Source organism: Porites lutea, chromosome 5 (genome assembly GCF_958299795.1).
Source record: "Porites lutea chromosome 5, jaPorLute2.1, whole genome shotgun sequence".
Taxonomy (NCBI): Eukaryota; Metazoa; Cnidaria; class Anthozoa; order Scleractinia; family Poritidae; genus Porites; species Porites lutea.
Window position 1 is genome coordinate 19,357,747 of NC_133205.1, and position 18,910 is coordinate 19,376,656.

At 40.4% G+C, this 18,910-nt stretch overlaps 1 protein-coding gene across 1 annotated transcript; it reads left to right on the forward strand.

Annotated features, from left to right (window-relative positions):
- Positions 1–12,043: 12,043 nt before the first annotated feature.
- Positions 12,044–18,647, forward strand: LOC140938040 (fibroblast growth factor receptor 2-like). The gene is made up of 6 exons (XM_073387585.1): positions 12,044–12,139; positions 13,132–13,614; positions 15,545–15,759; positions 16,294–16,334; positions 18,102–18,198; positions 18,446–18,647. Exons 1-6 carry the CDS (start codon positions 12,044–12,046, stop codon positions 18,645–18,647), a joined length of 1,134 nt encoding a protein of 377 aa, XP_073243686.1.
- The last annotated feature ends 263 nt before the right edge of the window (positions 18,648–18,910 follow it).

The window sequence follows — 18,910 nt, forward strand, 5'->3', positions numbered from 1 at the left end:
AGTATTGACATTGGACGCTACCTCGTATCAGAGCTCAGATTCAACTGTCCAGCGCCTTTGTTTATGACTACAAAATGAGCACGAATGGCAGTTCTGCGAGGAATTCGCACCTCACCCAGGGGGGACGAATAGATAGCTTCAGATAGCTTCGACCTTTATTTCAAGCCAGAGCCAAAGGCAAACTCCAGAAGACGAATTTGGAACATGAAGAAAGTAAAAGAGCAGTTGGGTGATGATGTCTGTCACGACCTATTATTTCTTCACGCCATTTTGGGATGTGACACCACCTCCCGCGTACATGGCATAGGCAAGGCGGTAGCCTTAAAGAAATATGCCAACTCGTTGCACTTCAGAGAGCAAGCAAAGGTTTTCAACTCCCCTTCCACAGTCGATGATATCGTGGTAGCGGGAGAAAATGCGCTGGTATCCCTCTACGGAGGAAAACCTGGGGAGAAACTAGACGGCATGCGCTACCAACGCTACTGTGAGAAACTGGCGACCAATAGTTCTCAAATACAGCCTCAGAATTTTCCTCCGACGTCAGCAGCAGCCCGGCATCATAGCCTAAGAGTGTACCTGCAAGTGAAGCAATGGAAAGGCGAAAACGAAGGCATGTCATTGGAGGAAGGTAGATGGAAGGTGACGGAAGGCCAGGTACTCCCTCGGATGACTGATCTACCAGCCGCACCGGAGTCGCTTCTGCAGATGATAAGGTGTAACTGCTCGTCAGATTGTGCCAGGGCAAGATGCACCTGCCGTAAACATGGTCTAGAGTGTTCACCTGCATGTGGCCAATGCAGAAGTACGGCTTGTACAAATTCTCCAATCCAGTTTGACGAAGATGACAGCCAAGATGAGTAAACGCGTAACGTGGAAAAGAAAGCACGAAAGTCATAAAATAATCTGAGTACCTTGTGAAACTTTATAAGACAGTACTGCGGGAGTATATTGTATTTTTTAAAACATATCTTCCTTATCTGTATGTTTGAAAACGAGTCGGTTTTAGTAGCTGGGTATTGTTGAGCGATAACGAAGTGTCATAGCCTTTCTTTAGTACCGACCTCTCTGAGGGACAAAAAATGAAATTCTGTATGTCTTTGAGTAAAAAATGTTAATGAAATTATTTGACTTATACATGATTTAGTGAAGATAGCTACAAGATGAAAGTTCACAGAACTACCTGGAGTACTATTAATCACATTTGGAAGAATCGGGTGCAGTTCTGGCGATAAACAAGTAGAATAAAAGCAACTTCCGGTTCTTAGCCTCGTTTCCATGTCGCAGTAAAGCGTAAGTTATTAGCCATTTAAATTTTGACATGTTCCGTGCTTGGATCCTTTGGGACTTCTAGCATGTTAATCTAGAGACCATTCCTAAATGATTGGCGAAGAGAAAGGTTCTGTTGCAATTAGTGGCAGGTCCAGCCTCAAAATGACTGGACTAGAAAAGAAGGAATTCATGACTCACTCATGTTCTTATGCATTGTGGAGACCCTTTGGGAAAACAACAAACAATAACAAACAAACAAAAATAAAGTTCAGACGAACTAAGAGATATTTCATCTCAACGCTTTGTTATTGAGCGTATATGTTGTGGTTCAATTTTTTCCTTGGTTTAAATTTCATTTTCCTTTGTTTTAAACTCATTATGATACATTATCATACCCCAAAACAAACGAAAATAAAATTTAAACCATGGATAACATTGAACCACAAAATATACATGCCTTTTTCTGTCGCAGTTAAAGAGACCTAGGTCTACTTTAAATGCTTATGATTCTAAAGATTATAAAGGGCCGCGGAAGATCGAAGTATAATGAAATCGAGAGTAGCTTATTGGAGGTTTGTTTGATATCGCCATCTTTACTATTGGAACGAACTGAACTTGTTCGTTTTGTTAGGAAACCCCGTATACGGCCACTGGTTTCTAGATGGCAGTGATCCAGATGTGGGGTAAGTTGGGTTATATACATCTTGTTTGTTCAAGGTTTGGTGCGGGGAGGGGGCGGAGAAGTGGCGTTTTATGCCTTACCCCTATTTTCTTATTTCGCTTCCCTTCTTAACTTTCTCTAACTCCTAAATATATTTTCTGATTTACCATTCTCTCTTGAGAATGGTTTCAGTATCGCCTCAAACTTATGCATTTGCCTTTCCGACTGCTGCAGACGGCATTACACTCATAGTGTTAACTGGTTAAATTTTTGTCTTATAACGTAGGATTCGAGAGTAAAATAGTGGCTTGCATGTTCCTATGACAGGTAATTCTTTTATTCACAGCTAGATTCCATTCATTGGTTTTTGTGATCTTACAGGTATTTTGGTACCGTTAACCATACTAAAGGCTGGTGTTCTGGAAGCAAAGCAGCGACTTTCAGTCAGAATAGTTCCTATGCTACTGTGCCCAACATTAACATAACAACCTGTGACTTTACAATTGCTTTTTGGGTAAAGTATATTGGTGTTGACGGGCCTATACTGGCACTTTGGTCAAAGGGTGGAAAACTATTTTACGTGACGATCAAGAATTCCCGACTTATTTTATCGATACACAACGCTTTCGACTTACAAATCAATTACTGGAATCACGTAGCAGTAACCTGTCAGCTGCACAAGATCAAGGTGTTCGTTAATGGTACGGAGGAGGCATTGAGGGACGAAGGGGATGAATATTTCTTCTCATCGTTGGGCCTTTATCAGTCAGAGTATATCATAGGAAATGATCCACATTTCGTCCAGATGCCAATGGCAAATGGGGTGTTTGTTGGAGCAGTCATGGATCTTTATGTGACTGGAATAGCTTTATCTGGGAGGCAGGTCTATGACCTGAGTAAAGGTGAGAGTAGTATAGAGGTCAGTTGGAAGTTAAAAAATTGAATGTTCTTTTTATAGTCCTGGTTTTAGGCTTTTAACGATTGTGCTAGCATAATGTTTTGGCGTGATTCGTAATAATTTTTATCAATTTTCCAAAAACTATTGTAATACTTGCACTTTTGGCTAGTTTTACAGCTCAATATTGATCATGTTAGCACTTATTTTGGCCCGAGAGCAGAATTACATGTACATTTAAGTAACGAAATAATTCTTTTGTCTGCTTATTGTCATATTCATTGGACTTAGGTCCCGCAGGAATTAATCAACGGTGATAATCAAGAACTCTTTTTACAGGACTCAACGCATGCGCATAATTAGCTCGATTACTTAAGATGGCGTCAGCGTGCTGGTCGTTAATTCAGGTTTCAGTTTTTGTAGTTGTTAGACAGTTTTGTAGGTTTAGTGGTGTACCTTTCTACATTCATCTATCACTGCAAATACATCAGTGGAAATCATTAAATAATCGCAGTATTATTCTCATTATTTAAAGGCAAACCAATTACACCCGCGATAAACAACAAAGAGTGGGAAATACATGGTTGCAAAGTCAATGTAACTTGGAGTAGGAACGTATGCACCGTAACGAAGACCACTGTACGGTTTAGGGAGATAAAGCCACTAGGCGATGAAGCTAAATGGAGCGAATTAAAGGTTCCTGCAACCACCTTTCATCTTTTATCTCTGGAATGCGACAAGGGGTATGAAATTGGAGTGTCTTCCTGGTTTGGAGAACTTCAAAGCGACTGGTCAGTTTCTTGGAAATTTAAAACCCGCTCTACAGGTGTGATATTACCTTATGTATGTTTAATAGTAGCTGATAAGTTTTGGTATTGACACCAAACCATATCCAGTTGAACCTCTGCTTAGGGTCCACAATAGCTGGGTTCTCAAATCCCGCCTTGCCGCTAGTTTTTTTTCTTCTTAATTCCGCTATCCCGCCTGTTTTTACGTCCCAATCCCGATCCCGCCTAGTCTGCTACACAGCCACAAAGTTTTGGGGGAGGAGCGTTGCGTGACAACTCTAAAAACTGCTGGTCAGCAGACTAGATCCCGCCCTAATTTTTTTACGGGTTTCCTGCTTTCATTATTGAAATATTAAAACGTTATACAATGTTTAAGACTTGCTTTCTTGCAATAGGCAGCTTTGATGTTGAAGGCTCTTGACTTAACCATTAATAGCCTGGGGTCAGGCTCCGTGGTGGGGAAAAAAGGCAAAAAACGGGATCAATTTTTTTCTCCCTTTTCCCCCAAGGCGGAGCCTGGTCCAAGGCTAAACCATTAACGACTGTAACTTTATTTTCTGTTTTGCTTATTATTATTTTTGGGGGGAGTGCATCTATACAGAAAAGAAGGTTTACTTCGATCTGAGTTCTGGCCATTTGGAAACAGCCAGTTGAGTAAGGTAGATGGATGTTTCGATTGATTTAGTGCTAGGTTGCATAAGGCGATGAAGCCAATTGTCTGCGTTGACAACGGCTCATGGAAAGTGTGTATGAACACACCGGTTGGACAGATTGATAAAATGTTCTCTTTTATGGAAACCCAAACCTCCTATTGAATACCCTGGGTACCAGAGATTTTTTCTCGCGTGTGACGAGGAGCTTCGTCGGCCGCAGGCCAACCCATCTCCGGCCTTCGGCCGAAGACACGAGCGGCGAAGCCGCGAGAAAAAACCACTCGGGCAGGGCGCCCTGATTTACCGTGCTTGATGAACCTTGACCTTATCTCTAATCTGTCGATCAAACCGGCGGTCGCAAGACTGTTAAGCCAATTTAAAAGTAATTACCAAGGGAGGAACGACGCGCTCCAGCCCAAAGAGTCAAATTATCTTTAGGAAAACAAGCTGGACTTTCAAAATCATTGTTTAAAGATCAATCTTGTCCCCTTGCAGTTCTCCATAATTTATGTAGCTTCAGTTTAAGCTGCCATTCATTCTTCGAAATTTGGATCTGTAAATCAGTGAGGAGAATTTAAATATATCCTGCAAAAAATACTAACCAGCTAGGTCCCGCGTGACCGAACATTGCAGGAAACCTTCACATTCACCGACAAAAGAAAATCGCTTTTAGTTATTTAGATCCAGGAGGCACATTGAAGAAACTTAAACAACCTAAAAGTTTATTTCGCGGCAATGAAGAAGTTTACGTTTCAAAAGAGGTCAAAGAAAATGCTCTCGACTCGCATCAGAGGGCAAATCATGCCGACCAGCGTATAAGCGTATAAGCGTATCACGACCTCTCAGTATAAAACAAACGGCAAAATTAATGAATATTTGCTCAGTCATAATCTACCTGCTGGAGAAAAAAATTCATTGGAATAAGCAGCATTTTGGCACGAGGTAAGAGTTTTATGTTGCCTACTGACCCCCTTTTTACTCACTGCATATGCCAGGTACTTTAACTAGAACAGCAGTGATTTTTCACAGCCGGTCGGCAAGACCGCCAATGTGTCTCCTTTAAAATATAGTAATTTACAATGCCCTCTCATATTTCCTCCACACCATCGAATGTTCCAATGACTTCGGCTATTGCCTTATCGAAATCTTCCGGTCGTACAGGCATCTGATATTTTCAATTCTCTTCCAAAAAGTGAAAACGTACGTGATGTGTGCTTGGATCGTTTGGATTAAATCCTTGTCACCTTCAAACCACTCGCGTTCCGATCACGCGCCTATTGTGATTGTAATCCAATCAGAGCATTTGAAATATTCGATATCTCCAAGGAACCAATCAGCAAAACATCCATATTCTGTATGTTTTGGTGTAAGCGGTGTTGTAATTGGCTCGGCGCTATGAAAGGGATGGCGCTCAGGTTCAGAGGCTTTTCGCGCGGGTCACTTTTTAGGACTTGACCGAAACCGGAAACCGCGCAAGAAAAGTCTCTTGCACCCAGGGTACCTATTGAATCCAACAGCACAAGCAACTGTAGACAACTCCCATGCAGAAAGTGTACTTTTCCACCCTTCTTGCGCTTGGTCCTCGATTTCTTCCTCTTTTGTACTACTACTTGTACTCATTCCTGTTTAAAATCTCTTTACTTTCTTCCATTCTTAAATCCGCTCAATAATAGGTGCGTGTGACCTGCAATAGTTTGCAAACCAGTCCTTTTTGCTCACAATCGGTTTTAAAAGGTGCGAAGTACAGGCGAAGACTGTATAAAATTAACCGCGTATTTTTCGTGTCCCTGCCTAGTCTAATTCGTTTTTTGGCCTCACTCCAGACCTTTCCATTGACCGTTCACGCACACCGTCAGTTACCAAGTAGCGGATAAGACGAAAACACGCAAAGGTGATAATGGATAAAACTGACAGGCTTCATTTCCTTGGCGACTAGTAGTTCCTAGTACATGGGCGCTGTACACAAAAGAGTCAAAATGGGTCACGACAAAACTTGATCCCCGTATCCCGCTACTTTTTCCTTACGATTCCCGCATCCCAACCCAATAAAAATAGGAAATCCCGCTCCCGCTCATAATCAAATTTCCGCTTCCCGCTCCTTTTTTTAGCTCGCATCTCGAGTACACCACGTAAAACAGCCAAATCACGCATCCCGCCAAACCTATTGTGGACCCTCTCTGCTAGGGGCAGACCTCCGGGGAAGTAGACACCCCCTTTTAGCTCCCTCATAAGCCAAGTGGGCAGTAAAACAGATCAAGACGGAAATTTACCACAACAAAGCCCTTTGATGTTCAATAAAAATAAGAATGTACAGATTATAGCCTCGGCTTACTGGAAGTTTATCATTCTGTAACTTTTAAACTTTAAGCGACTGTTCATCTGTAGTAAATAGCCTGTCACGACGCTGTATGTTCATGGCCATCTTAATTGGCCTGCATTTCTACATCTGGCAAATTGACGGTGAGGCTGACAAAAAGAGGCCAGTTTCAATATATCAAAAGTCATACCTTGGGGAATAAAATAAAAGAAATGTATCATTCATTGTTGTGCCTCAAGTATGAATTTGAACATATCAAAATTGTTCTATAGTCTTTAACATTTTCTTATATCCAAACCACTTTCAGTGAAAGAGGTCAAAAAGCTTTTAAGAAAGGTTTCTATAAGAAAATCAAAATCAGTTGGAAAAGAGGTCAACTGATAATGTTTGCTTCCCCTTTGAGGTTACGTTAACACGGTACCGGTCGAATTTTCAACGGTTTGAAAAATTTGAAAGGACACTTCGTTCACACGGAACCGTTCTATATTTTTGCGCTGTCCACACAGAACTGTCGAGCTGTAATATTTCCAAGCAAAGTGAGTAATAACATGAATCGTAAATCCATGTTCGCAATATCTGGTTGCTATAAAGCCACAAGTGCACCAATAATATACACTCTGTGTAATATGTAGTATTGTGTCTTCTCACTGATAGTCACTAGTAGTAACTAGTGGTTACTAGTAGTTACCTGTAGTTACTAGTAGTTACTGGTAGTTGCTAGTAGTTACTAGTACTAGTTACTTGTAGTTACTAGTAGTTACTGGTTATGCTAGTGGTTACTGTTAGTTGCTAGTAGTTACTTGTAGTTACTTGTAGTTCCTAGAAGTGAAAGGTACTTAGTAGTAGTTACTGGTAGTTGCTAGTAGTTACTGGTAGTTACTTGTAGTTACTAGTAGTTGCTGGTAGTTACTAGTAGTTAAAGGTAGTTACTAGTAGTTACTGGTAGTTACTAGTAGTTAAATGTAGTTACTGGCAGTTACTTGTAGTTGCTAGTGGTTACTGGTAGTTACTAGTAGTTACTGGTAGTTAGTAGGAGTTACTGGTAGTTGCTAGTAGTTACTGGTAGTTACTTGTAGTTACTAGTAGTTGCTGGTAGTTACTAGTTGTTAAAGGTAGTTACTAGTAGTTACTAGTAGTTACTAGTAGTTACTGGTAGTTACTTGTAGTTGCTAGTGGTTACTGGTAGTTACTAGTAGTTACTGGTAGTTAGTAGAAGTTACTGGTAGTTGCTAGTAGTTACTGGTAGTTACTTGTAGTTACTGGTAGTTACTGGTAGTTACTAGTAGTTACTGGTAGTTACTAGAAGTTACTGGTAGTTGCTGGTAGTTACTGCTGGTAGTTACTTGTAGTTACTAGTGGTTACTGGTAGTTACTAGAAGTTACTGGTAGTTACTAGTAGTTAGTGGTAGTTACTAGAAGTTACTGGTAGTTGCTAGTAGTTACTGGTAGTTACTTGTAGTTACTAGTGGTTACTGGTAGTCACTAGAAGTTATTGGTAGTTACTTGTAGTTAGTACTAGTTACTGGTAGTTACTACTAATAAAAGGTAGTTGCTAGTAATTACTGGTAGTTACTTATAGTTACTAGTAGTTACTGGTAGTTACTAGTAGTTAAAGGTAGTTTCTAATAGTCACTGGTAGTTACTAATAGTTACTGGTAGTTGCTAGTGGTTACTGGTAGTTACTTTTAGTTACTAGTGGTTACTAGCAGTTACTAGAAGTTACTGGTAATTACTAGTAGTTACTGGTAGTTACTAGAAGTTACTGGTAGTTGTTAGAAGTTACTGGTGGTTACTAGAAGTTACTAATAGTTACTAGTAGTTACTGGTAGTTACTAGAAGGTACTAATAGTTACTAGTAGTTACTGGTAGTTACTAGAAGTTACTAGAAGTTACTTGTAGTTACTAGTAGTTACTGGCAGTTACTAGAAGTTACTGGTAGTTACTGAAGTTACTGGTAGTTGCTATCAGTTACCTGTTTTCCTCTCTTTTTCCAGCTGAGTAACCACGCATCGATGCAGCTACGCCTTTGCTATGCAAAAATTTTGCCGGTCACAGTAATATTTTGTATTCAAAACAGTAGCAAACAGGTAACCAATGTAGCTCGCGAAGCAGAGGCGTGATAGGGCACGACAAGTGTATGACCAAGTTCATGCGTAGTAGACAAACATGCTGCTTGAGACCCATCGAATCCAGTATATCCGACAGGTAGTAGGTCCATACGGATATTAAAATCGCCCAAAATTATCAAGGGCTTACTTGACAAGACCAGAGACGCGAGGTAATCGGTAAAAGGCTCAGTGAAAAATGTGGATGAGGTCACAGCATGATTAGCAGAATGTGGAGGCCTGTGAACTATAATGAGTCGTAAACGAGAAATAGTTACTAGGAAACTTATTCCATTTATAAGTTTATTAGGAAACTTATTCCGACCACGTTTATATATCAACAGCTCTTTACATTTACGATTCTTTGTATTCCTCAGTGACTCCTACGGGAGTTCCCATACTCTGGATAGTGTTGGGAGTTTCCGTGGCTCTTTCTGCTTTGGTGGTGGGGATAATTGTCTACCGTAAGAGAGCAAAGAGGAATGAACGGTATTTCTTTATGAATGCTTTGCATTATGATAATTATATGCATGTGGAAATAGGCGATATTTTTTCTGTGTAAGTGTCTGTCTGTCTTTAAGTGTCTGTCTCTCTCAGTCAAGTCGCGCTGGTGAGTGACCTTCCTTACAGACCAAGGCGATGTAACTTTTATCACCTTGTGTAAACCAGGAAGCCATCTCTGATTTAAGCATTACCACAAGCCCATGATTAATGACGACGAATTTCATTAACATTTAATTTGCACTATTTTCTTTAGACCCAATGAGTCTGACATTGCTGAGTTTATGTTGCTGGAAGTCCCACACGAGCGGGTTACTATCATGGAAGAACTGGGACGAGGCGCTTTTGGAAGAGTTTATAAGAGCGTGATAAGGGGGTTACCTGAAAAGAATACATCCTCCAAACACAAGGATCACAGTTTGGATTCGCATGAGGGACGTATTGTTGCTACAAAAGTTCTACCAGGTGTGTGAGTTCAGAATATGGCAAAAAGATAACTTACTCTTTCAGCAAACGCTATTCACGGGAGTGATTCTTATTAATAACAGGCAAGAGAGCCTCTCTTGTAAGAGGTTTGAATATTTAATCAACCAATAGATAGCAAACATTATATCGTGGAAAACAGCATCTCAATGCCCCAGTCGGTAACTGATTGTGATGTACCTCAGGGGCCCATTTTAGATCTTAAATTTTGCTTTCTACTTATATTAATGACCTCCCTGAATGTTTGCAATTTACTACACGATTTGCAATGAATAAATGAATGTAGACATAAAAACCTTTAGTGAGATCAGAACATTGATAAGGTGCGCTCCAAGGTTAGTCGTGTTATAAGTGGTCTTAGGCAGGCTCGAGATTATGTCACATTATTTAAATGTACTAAAAAGTATATAGCGCTTAAATCGATGCCCGTGTTCAAGCGAAAACCGAGCGGGCACCTTTTAACAAAACCACTGCATGATCACTTCTCAGGGCTGTGACATGATAACAGCTTATCTCTTTAAACCAATTCAAAATGTTAGTGCATGCCTTCGTAATGTGTAGACTGGTCGTTCTCTTATGTGATCTTTCGAAATACGTTATTCACATGTTTCAGTCACTTGAGAACTTTATCTGATCGTATGAGGTTGTACATTGGCTTCCCTTGGAGCATGAGTAGCGGAATTTTCAATTATTTATGTCCGAGCTATAATCATCATTTGTTTCAAACTTACAAGCCTGTTAGGAGTTCACGATCATCAACCTTGAACTTGTTAATTAGTGACACCCAGATCAAGGCCAAAATTTTTTTGGACGATCATGCTTTTTCTTTTTGCGCCCCTAAACTTTGCAATGATTTTCCAGAGCACATAGAGTGTAAAATGGAGTTTGAATATTCGTTCTTCTAAGAGCAATCTTCAGGGGCACCCAACGACAATTTTCGGAAAATATCTGTTCGGAAGACGATTTGAGATCTAGAATTTTCGGAACATTTGTTGTAAAATCTCTTGCTAGCCTGCCTCTCTTAGGATTTTCGAACGTCAAAAAATGGCATAATTGGCCATTTTTTATCTGATTTTTACCCTAAAAAGGTCACCTAGAACTTTCGGGAGCCTTTTTCGAAACGGTAAGTTTTGATCCCTATAATTTTCGGATCACTAAACTTTCAGCTAGGAAATCCCAACAGATGAGAAATTTTTAGGGGATAAAAATATGCCTATACCTACCGTTTAAATACTAAAATACGTTTAACAAAGCTTTAACATTTATTTGATGACGATGACGGTGAGCCGAAAATCCTTAATGAAGTGAACTACAAAAGCGTACTGGGATGTCCCTGTCTGTGTCTTTACATCTGGTTTTCATTGTTAGTACTAACTGATATCGTGTAGCGTTTACGTAGGTCACTGTTACCTGGATTTTCTTTAAATGTCTTTTTTTTTTTAGAAAATTCCACGGAGGAGGACAAACGGCAGTTAGTTCGGGAAATTGAGCTGATGAAGGAAGTCGGAGCACACCTTAATATTGTGAGCATGCTCGGGTACTGGATCCAATCACCTCCCATTATGTTAATCATGGAATATGTTCCAAACGGAGATCTTCTTCAGTGGCTCAGACACAAAAGGCAACAGGTATCATTACTTTATCTGCCGTATCAATAAAAATTTGTGGCCTTCTTTTTTGCCTTTTGTTTAAAAAATATCTTCTCTCCATTCGCAATAGGGCTGCGCACAGGTATTATTAATAGAACTCAAACTCATGCAGACAAACAAATTCCTCAAGTTTGTTTGTCTTTTTGTTATTAAAATGTCACGTTTGTCTGACTTTTGTCATGAAAATAACGAAAATGGCAAATTTCAGAGAAACACGGCAAATTAGTTATTCTCACGTCATAAGTATTCTGCGCTGCACTTTCTAATGAACATCGTCCTGGGCGTGTATGTTCTTTTTCTTACATTGTGTGGTCTCTTAAGGCAGAAGGAAAATCCTCTACCTCATCACACGTCTAAAAACCATCGTTAAGTTCTCAAAGACAGAGGTGCACTAAAAATGAGAAATGAATGCAACCGGATATTCGTATTTTTCCAAACGCGGTTTATATAGCCAGACTGTTTAAATGCTATTCATGTATTCGGAAAACAAAGATCGGTAAATATACAAAAAATTGTATTCAACGCTTAGTTAATAAAGTCAAGCTTGCCCCGGTAGGATCAGTTAAGGTTTTGCGGGAAACAGCCCACCTATCCCTCCCCTAAGCCACATTTTTCCCTAAGTAAGAAGGTAGTGTTTGTCTTAGGGGAGGGGTAGGTGGTCAAAAAAGAAAAAAAAATGACGTTTTGAGCGTTTACCCCTGGGGGTACTCCCGCCCGATAGGATGAGGATCTCCATCCTTAAATATGGTATCCTTGTTGCCCTTATTGGAGCAGTGTTGCCGATGCGATCCTTAGATAGGGTACCCTTATTCTATCAGGTAAAATTCACCTGCGTTAATGCCCAACACACCAAAAACAAATCATAGATCTGTTAAAACTGAACTTTACCCTAGAGCTGATTAGGAGCGCGATTTAAGGAAGTTTTTTTCTGTTTCCACTGATTCTTAGGTCTTGTTTTTCCCTTGAACTGGGCTTCATTTTCCATGTTTGGGTCTTTATAGGATATTGGTTTTCGCTTGTCTCAACTATTCGAAATTTTTGAGAGTACCCCCCTCCCCCCAGCATGAATCACGGGATTACTAATGGTGGAGCTACAGTATTGTTTGAACATGGTAACAAGACAACAATAGTTTACTTCAAAGAACGCTTTTCATTCTGGCAATTTACTTATTTTTTTCTCATTTTCCCATGAATTCACCATAGTTGAGCTCCGCCATTTGATAAACCGTCCTTGATTCAAGCTAACAAAGGGCTTCCACTCAAAATGCCTGTCAGCTTTTCGATCCACGATCTTTCAATGGTGGCAAGATGAGTTATTCAAATCAACCCATAACACCAGCGAGAGTTTTGCTTTTCACCCTCCGACCGACGTAGTAGAAAAGTTTCTTTTTAAAAAACCCTTCAAAATATTTTGGTGGAGATAATGATTGTGCGTCCCGAAAGCCCTGTACCAGATATGACGTCACAAGTGGCATTAGGTCAAACCAAATATTCAAAAGTACACGTCGCGTTTTTGGGACTGTGTATCTTAAAATGTCATAGAAAATTGCAACAAAGCAGAAGAAAAGCTTTGTTTCTATTGCAGTTTAATCCATTTAAATTTTCCATGGACGATTTAAAGAAAGTTGGCCCATAAGGTATTCCCGGCTAGATTTTCAGTTTAACGTCGGTTAAGTAATCTTTCAATTCACATCGATTCCTTTTAAATGTGTAAAAATATTTCGGCTGACCAACTGATAGTGTTGAAATTGTTTCTGCTGACAAAACCATTTCATGGTCAGACGGAATTCATTTCAATATTTTTTTGCAGCTTACAATGAAAAAGAGTCGTCAAAGTGATGTTGTTGAAAGGCTTAAACCTCCTATTCCTGAGAGGCCGAAACTGGTGTCCAGAAACCTGCAAACAAAAGATGTCCTGGATGAAAACCTGAAAGAGGAGAACAGGGAAAGAAATAATGAAGAAAGTGGAAAAGTCGGTGGTCATCATTGCAGCGAGACGAAGGAAATTGAAATCGACCTGGAAGACGATGAAAGAGGAGTTCTAATCAATGATGCGCCTCAATCTGGACAAGGACAAAAGGGGTCGGCTACGTCGGTGATGGTGTTACCTTCGATCAATATTGCCCACTTCTCCAAAGAAAAAGAGCTCACTCCTTCTGAGGCTTTAAGAAACGTCGAAGAAAAGATCACCATCGAGAAAGAAGAAGGCAGCTGTGAGGGCAAGGAAGATGATGAAGAAGACATTTCTGGGAAAGAAGTCTTATGTTATGCGTGGCAGATTGCTAAAGGGATGGTAAGAACTTTTTCGACTGAAGAATGCTTTGAGCAATTTAGTCATCGTTTGCAAATCACAAGAATCTGCCTCTTCCCCGTATTAATACTGTTCGGTCTTGAGACGGCAGATTTTTCAAGCATCCAAATTTCTGCGTTATTTATAACAGACCATAGTAGCGCTAACTACTATCTTGCTGAATTTTTCGTGAAACACGACACATATAAAATTGAGCTGTTTGATCTTAAAATAGGTCAAAAACGAGTTTTTTTAAATTTTCTATAGCCCGAGAAGCCTAAAAATCACATGGAGCCGTTGTGAAGGCACCTATTGAAAAATCAAGTCTGTTCGTATTTTCGAAAAGGTGTCTAATGAATACAGCCATATGATCGGAATAAGACTAAACTATCAGTTATTTCATTTGAATCGTACAAGCCTGGTATAGAGGGATGTAGCCAGCTTTTCGAGTAGTTGTAGGCCTGGCTGACTTTCATTTCCACATATCCTGAAAATTGCACGCATGACCAGTACGTACTGACCTCACCAACAGGTCTTATGTTTTTTAAGCTCACCCCAACAACGCATAATTTATTACAAGCGGTAGAGTGATCCAATCAACAATTTGAAGGCCCGGGCCTACAGGACTATGGGCTGGCTACGCCCCTGACATTCACGGTAAAACAGGAAATAGAAAGCAAAAAGGAGAGGAAAAGAAAAGAAGGGAAGTAAAGAAAAGAAAAAGCAATGGTTAAATTTGTTTTCGGGACTGGATGACTGAGCAGCAAGGACTAGAAAAATCTTGACTCCCGTAATCGGGATCTTGGAAAGCACAATAAACGGTCTGCAAGTGGAACTGATGGCTGAAAGGATTGCTTTTCGTAAGTGGCAACTATGATGGTATTTTCAGTATTTGCTAACTATTGTAAGCTCAACTGATATATCTGATGGCTCAGCTGTATATTTGGCTCTAAATGAATAATGTTCACTAGGTATGCTGTTTTGGATGACTTCGAAATAGAAATCAGCAGTATAGTAAGAACCAACAGTTTTTTTTTCTTTTTCGGGCGTGGCAGTCTATGGAAGGCTTTATTCCACTCACCTTAAGTCTCCCTGAAAAACAGCATTTAATTAAGCGTCAACAGGTGTTATCGGGCTTTCTTCCGCGATTGAAATCTTAACTGAAAACCTTATTTTTCAGCCAATATTCATCCCTTCGAGTTATCGAAGGTAAAATTGTATGAAAGTGATCTGAAGGGAAACAAAAATTACTTCGAGTTAGCGGGAGTTTCGAGTTATCGAGGGTTCGAGTTACCGAGGATAAATTACAGTAAAGGAAATCCAGGGGAAATGGATTCTGGTTTGAGTTAGCACAAGGTTCGAGTTAGCGAGGGTTCGAGTTATCTGGAGTCGACTGTAGTTCACTTAGCTTGTTCAACTTTGACAGCTTTTTGTGCTGAAAAGTATACGTCGCGGGGATATTGTAAACCAATTCCTTAATTTGTTCCTTCGTTTTCCAACAGCTGTGACGGAAATCCTCCCTCCATTCTTCATGAATAGACCGATGATCACTTCCTACCGCTTTCCGGACCGTTTGCCAGGCACAGCTTGCAGTAGCCTGTTCCAGCCTCTCGAGAGTAGGGGTGGCACCGGCAAAAATAAGGCAAAAAAGCGTAAGGCACCGGCAAAAAAGTGTAAAGCACCGGCAAAAATATTAAAGCGTGATCTAGGAAAAAGGGGCGGTGACGGGCTATTTTTGAGCCTGGAACAGATGTTTCATTGCACTTGGTTGCTTTTCCGTCAAATCGTTAAATCGGGAGTTCGTTTACAACGATATCCCGATTAAACTGCTATCCCCCTGCCATATCGTAAAATCGAGCTTCCATTTTAATTTCATATTGGAATCTGGTAACTAAAAATTCTTTGAGAAATAATTTCGTTACTTCTCTGCCAGGAATACTTGGCCAGCAAAGGATTCATTCATCGTGACCTAGCAGCCCGTAATATTCTACTTGGTGAGGACAGAGCGGTAAAGATTGCCGATTTTGGTTTGTTACGCCGCGCAAATGAGAGTGAAATATACGAAGTTACGAGCGTGCACAAGCTACCAATGAAATGGATGGCACCTGAAGCGTTGGAAAACGGCATTTTTACTTTCAAGACTGACGTGTGAGTATATGTTAACGAGGTCACAGTTAGGCCAAGCTTAGGATTCCTGTGATGGAGTGTGAAGTTGAGGTTTTATATAACAAAGACCCTGCAATGTACTGTTTAGAACTGTCTGAAAAGAAAGAGCACAATTTTGATTATGACACTGTCTACAGTAGCGGCTATCACTCTATCTCTAAAGAAATACTCAAGTGTTTGGAAAACATTAGCCTGTTCCAGGCGTGAATCTTGAAAATAACATATATAAACAGAAACTTTGAGCCAATGAAGTTAATCAGAGACCATCTTCGATCCTAGATTCCACGCTCCACATCCCGCATTCCAGATACTAGATTCCGGATTCCAACTCAGTGTATTCCAGATTTCAAAAGGCCTAGATTCCAGAATTTCATAATTAGCTGGATTTCGGATTCCAAAGTCCATGACTCCAAGCAAAAACTTCCTGGATTACCATCCATGGGGCGAGACAAACAAAATTGATATTTCTATGAAGTGAATTCTTGCTATTTCTTTATCTGCTTCCTTTTATTGCAGATGGTCTTTTGGAGTTGTTTTGTGGGAACTAGCCACCATGGGTAAGCTAGTTTTATAAATCTTTGTATACTGATGCTGGTAGAATAATACTCTAGTCATTTTGTTATACCTGAGGGAATTGAGAGGAATCCCCAATGACAGTAGTTAGGGAAAATCTGACTGTTCAGTTTTCGGATAGCAGTCACGGGAGAATCGAACCGCTTTATAAAAGAAGCCATTCTCGCATAATGTCGTGATTGCTAAACAACTAGAAAAAATAATAGGCTAACTTCCGCCGCTCTCCCAGCCGTCTTTACCGGGGAGGAGCGCAGGCTCATAATAATCCAGCCTGTAAGTCATACCCTTAACCACAACTTGACCTGATATCACGTGTCACTTGGCGAAATGAATACTCAGTAATGGTAAACTTGTACATTACGTTATTTTAATCCCTCCTGGAGGTTGGTAAATTGATAATACACGATGTATATACGTTGAACTGAGTGGAGGGCAATTTGGTCTGAAATCATATGCGCGATTTCGCGCACGAGTTCGATTTGAGATCAGAAGTATGATTTTAGACTAAAATTGCACGACACAAAGTGAAATTATCACTTTATTACAGCCATTTTGAAGTCGCAAAATTCAATCCGTACCAGCAGTGATTGGCCGTGGCACCAGACAAGTTAGCTCGTTATCCCCCATACTCGTTAACATATATTCTGAAGCCATGCTAAGAGATGCTTTAAGTAGTGTGAATGAAGGTATTCGAGTGGGAGGTCATCTCATTAAGACAGTGCGCTTTGCGGATGATCAAGCAACCTTAACCAGTTCGGTTAAAGGTCTGCAACTTATGATGGGTAAAGTGCAGGAAAGCACGGGGGAATATGATATGAAGATCAATGTTAAGAAGACTAAGGTGAAGAAAATCAGTAAGAGGCCTGGTGAGGAATTCACGATGTTTCTTGAGGGTAAACAATTAAGTCAAGAATCGTCGCACCTTAACAACCTTGAGAGCCTCATTACACAGGATGGATCCTGTGAAAAATAAATTAGATCGAGAATAGCCGGAAAACGCGTTTACTAAGAAAAAAGAACTGCTGACAAAAGCCTTCGGCGCGCTAGCCTTTGCCTGAAGAAGAGAATTATAAAGACTGTCATCTGGGGTACTTTTCTGAATGGAGCCGAATGATAGACCGTAAAGAAAGAGGACGTGCGAAGACTGGAGAGCTGTGGGATGTGGCTTTGAAGAAAGGTTTTAAACATAAATTGGTCTGACAAAGTCTGTAACAAAGAAGTATTGAGGCGTGTCGGTGAGGAGAGGGCCATCATATCTGTTATCAACAGAAGACAGAGAGTCTGGCTTGGTCAAACCCTACGACATCGTGATCGTGTCCCATTAGTTATTTAGGGAAGAATACCAAGAAAGAGACCACCTGGAAGACTTCGAGCGGGAATGCTGGATAGAGTGAAGGATGGCAGCTCTTACGTAGCGTACAAGGGGCGTGCCTTAGATCAAGAACCATAGGGAAGGACCTGCCTGTAGGCAGATCAGATAGCCTGTTGAAAAGCGGAAACAAAAGGGCTTTTACATCTCATTTTGTATTTGAAACAGAAATGATGCGATATACACCAAGGTGCGACGGTGCGACGTGGCTTAGAACATAAATAACGCGATTTAGAGCAGATGTGATTGTGTGATTCGTAAATAAATTACACCGCTGAAAGCCAATCAGATTGTTGGGATCACCAGCGATTTCAAAATGAAAAATTAGAAAAGCCTGATAATCTTTGATAAGACAGCATTGATCTTTATTTTGTTATTTTAGGGGGTACTCCATACCCTGGGATAAGCCCTATGAGGTTATGCAGTTTACTTAAATCTGGATATCGGATGGAGAAACCCAACACGTGCAGCGATGAAATGTAAGTCAGAATAGAGATAATAAAAGACCTCCGAATAGAGGGCACGATGAAGAAATACGTACTTACATAGTCCTTCAAACAAATTGTCAACCTTTTCCGAGGAGTGGAACCTTCAGCGCGCCTCTTTGCTTTATCTTGCCCCATTCTAAAAAGAGCCAATAGAACATAAGTGTCTTCAATATTCAAAGTAAATAGAGACATATCTTTGTGTAGTGGTATTTTAAACTAGAGCTTCCTTTTTCAACAGATACAAATTGATGATGGACTGCTGGAAGGAGGATCCAAATGAACGACCCTCATTCGCTCAACTAATACCGATACTGGAAGAGATGATGACAGAAGATACCCCTTACTATTATTTCAGACTATTGGATCAGAGCCAGCCATGTTACCGTGAGGCATCAGCTTCTAACACCAGTAAAACTAGTACTCTTGATACGAAGCTGTAATTTCTGTGGGGTCTCTATGGTTTAATTTTCGTCAAAGCACCTTTTTTTCTTTAGATTGTTGTAGGGGTCTCGGGGGGAAGGTGGGGGCTCCAATATGAAAGCATAGCGGAATGCTCGATGGATAAGTAGATTAATAATTGCAGTTGTACCGTCTGCAACACCAAGAAACTATACTCATAAACTGAACATCGTTGTTTTCATCTTCACTGTTTCCCAGTATTCATAACCAGTCTCCCTCGGTTACGATCACAAATGGCAGCCAA

Bases quoted from the DNA above. Each gene is read 5' to 3' on its own strand.
- LOC140938040 (XM_073387585.1), top strand. From the start codon at position 12,044: ATGAGGATCTCCATCCTTAAATATGGTATCCTTGTTGCCCTTATTGGA. The intron at 12,140-13,131 runs GTAAAATTCACC...ATTTTTTTGCAG, and splicing joins GGGTACCCTTATTCTATCAG to CTTACAATGAAAAAGAGTCG. The intron at 18,199-18,445 runs GTAAGTCAGAAT...CTTTTTCAACAG, and splicing joins AACACGTGCAGCGATGAAAT to ATACAAATTGATGATGGACT.